Here is a 2549-nt window from a genome sequence, read left to right on the forward strand (position 1 = left end):
CTGCTGAGGACAAGAACAACATAAAGAAAAGAAAAATAAAACGGGAATTGTTTTAAGAAAAGATTACATAGTTAGCATGTATTTAATGTATAAACTGATGTCTGAGGTTCACATAGATGATAAACTGTAAAAGGTTTTTACATCCTGTTGACCTGAAGAATTCTAATTCATATTATTTACAAACAGAAGGTCATGAGTGAAAATCCAGATTTCTTACAGCTAAAGTAAAACTCTGTGGATCCTTTTGGATTTAGATCAGTAGAAATCAAAACCAAACGGCTCTTTTACTGGTAAAGGTGCTGACCTCTGACCTTACACCACCTGTCAAAGTCGAGGCCCGGGGGCCGGATCCGGCCCTCCAGGTAACTCTCTCCGGCCCTCCAGATCATTTTATTGTTATTAATGCCCCGATGTTATCTTGAGCTCATTTCTAACTTGTAGAATTTTGACAAAATATATTTTTATGGAGAGTAAAACATTAAAGTTATTTAAGGTTTAAGTTGATTTATTCTGGAATAATATTCCTGCTTTTTATTTATAATTATGTTAAAAAGTTACAGTTTTAAAGTTTTAAAATTGGTATTCTGATAGCTTTTTGGACTGTTATATTTTGGAGTTTAGCTAATATTTACACGCTAGCTATTTAGGCTAATTTGACATTTAGCTAATATTTTAGCTGCTATCATCTTCCATGTTCAAATTCATCTTGCATCATTCACACTATCATTATCACAGGTAAAGTTATATATCTAGTTCAGAATTATGTTTGAAAGTTAGTTTTATAAATATAGTTTAGAGTGTTACATAAATGTTCATCCTGTTCTCCTCGTGACCTCAGGTGAGGTTTGGATTTCGGTCCCCTGTGTGATCGAGTTAGACTCTCCTGATGTAGACGATGGATCCTGAACCGGAACACGAACCATTTTACGTGAAAGCATCAATTTGGACCAAATCCTTTGAAGATTGTAAGAATTATTCCTGCAAGTGCAGCAACTTCTCTCGTTCTGCGTAGAACTTTTAGGTCTCAAACTTCAGCGTTCTGCTGACGTCTGGGATCAGAACCAGCAAGAACTCAGAGGAAAGCTGGAATTCTTTGTAGGAGTTCTGTTCTCAGGTGAGGAAAGGATGGAGCTTCAGGTCCTCTGATGCCCCGCCCTCACCTGAGAGCAGGTGTTCACATCACAAACACTTGTTTTTCCTGTAATCAAACGTTGGGGTTTCTCTGTGGAGCAAACAGGTGAGAAGAATCATCTGTGCGATCGTGTGAAGGTCGTCAGAAGGTCGGGGGAGGGGGTGGGGTGAACAGCAGGTGTGGGGATCAGCGAGGAAAGGTGTGAGGGTTTCATTGGAGGTGCTCCTACCTTTGTGCTTCTGAGAGTCGAGCTAAGATTTGCAGAGATTTGTTTGTGGAAACGAAAGAGTTTGATTGGTCAGGCTTGAGAGGAAGCGGGCGGCGTCTGGGCGAGGAGGGCCGTGGCTCCATAGTCCTGGCCCGACATCAGCCTCTCGGCCTAAAACAACAACTTCTCATTCAGCATCTCAAGGCTCTGAGCCTCCAGGCTGGATGAAGACACCGAGCTTTGAGCTCTGATATCAGGATCGCTAATAACCGTCTTTAGAAACATGTGAACTTCTGGTTAAATCAAAACAGCGTCTTCACCCAAACCTGGAGACCCGAAAAGAAAAACGTGAACTCCTGACGAGCCAGCTGACTCTAGAAACCTAAAAAACAAAAACTTAACATCTTTGATTCACTAAACGAGCTGATTTCAGACGTGATGCTGCTGCAGGTCTCTGGAGACAGTCGCCATGGTTACAGCATCGCCTCCTGGACGGGTTTTGGAATTTGGGCTCCTTGCTGCTACAGAGTTGATACTTTTGACCTTCAAGTGTTCTCTGGAGGTGGTTGAAGGTCATTCATGGAGTCCCTGATATACAGAAACTCCTTCATCCTCTGATCCTCAAACTGGCTTCAGATCCTCAACTCTAAAGGTTTTACTAATTTCTCCTCAGTTTCTCTTTTCTGTGACCTGCAGCAGACATAACATTTGAAATCTCATTTAATGAATACAGTAAGGATAGGCTCCAGCATCTGGTTAGAAAAATTGAGGGATTTAGTAGAAATATGTTCTACTGTTGGTTTAAATCCCATTATATTAATGTTTACAAAAATACCTCTTAGAATTAGTAAAAAAACGTTAGTAACTTTGTTAGTAAACGTCATGCGTTCCTTTGAAGCCGTCATGCAAGCACATTTCAGTGGGCGGAGCCTGAAGAGCGCAGCAGAAGCAGCAGGAGGTGCACGTGCACATGCACATGCAAACAGCAGCAGTTCTTCACAGATGACATTTTGGATCAAGATGAGGTCATGACCACAGTTTGAGATTCTTCATAAAAATGTCGTCTGTGAACATTTCTCTGCTGGACGGACAGAACGTCCACCTACTTCTTCTTTGGCGATCCGGTTGGCCTTCTGTCTCCTCAGGTCAGACTTGATCAGACCTGCAGAGAATCGGACAAACGGAGAAACGTCTTTGTGGGAGGAGGAG

At 41.9% G+C, this 2549-nt stretch overlaps 1 protein-coding gene across 2 annotated transcripts in view; it reads right to left on the bottom strand.

Moving 5' to 3' along the window:
• The window catches only part of flvcr2b (FLVCR heme transporter 2b), a 21798-nt gene that overhangs the window by 2145 nt on the left and 17104 nt on the right, over positions 1-2549 (bottom strand). Inside the window, exons 9-10 of one of the 2 annotated variants that reach the window (XM_024291175.2) lie at positions 2447-2502; positions 1362-1511 (exon numbers count right to left, since the gene is read on the bottom strand). In XM_024291175.2, the coding sequence (XP_024146943.1) occupies positions 1431-1511; positions 2447-2502 (137 nt within the window). In that variant the 3' untranslated portion in view covers positions 1362-1430. The remainder of the gene's footprint in view (positions 1-1361; positions 1512-2446; positions 2503-2549) is intronic. The other variant, XM_024291176.2, reaches the window with a different exon arrangement.

This window comes from Oryzias melastigma, linkage group LG24, assembly GCF_002922805.2.
Source record: "Oryzias melastigma strain HK-1 linkage group LG24, ASM292280v2, whole genome shotgun sequence".
Classification (NCBI taxonomy): Eukaryota; Metazoa; Chordata; class Actinopteri; order Beloniformes; family Adrianichthyidae; genus Oryzias; species Oryzias melastigma.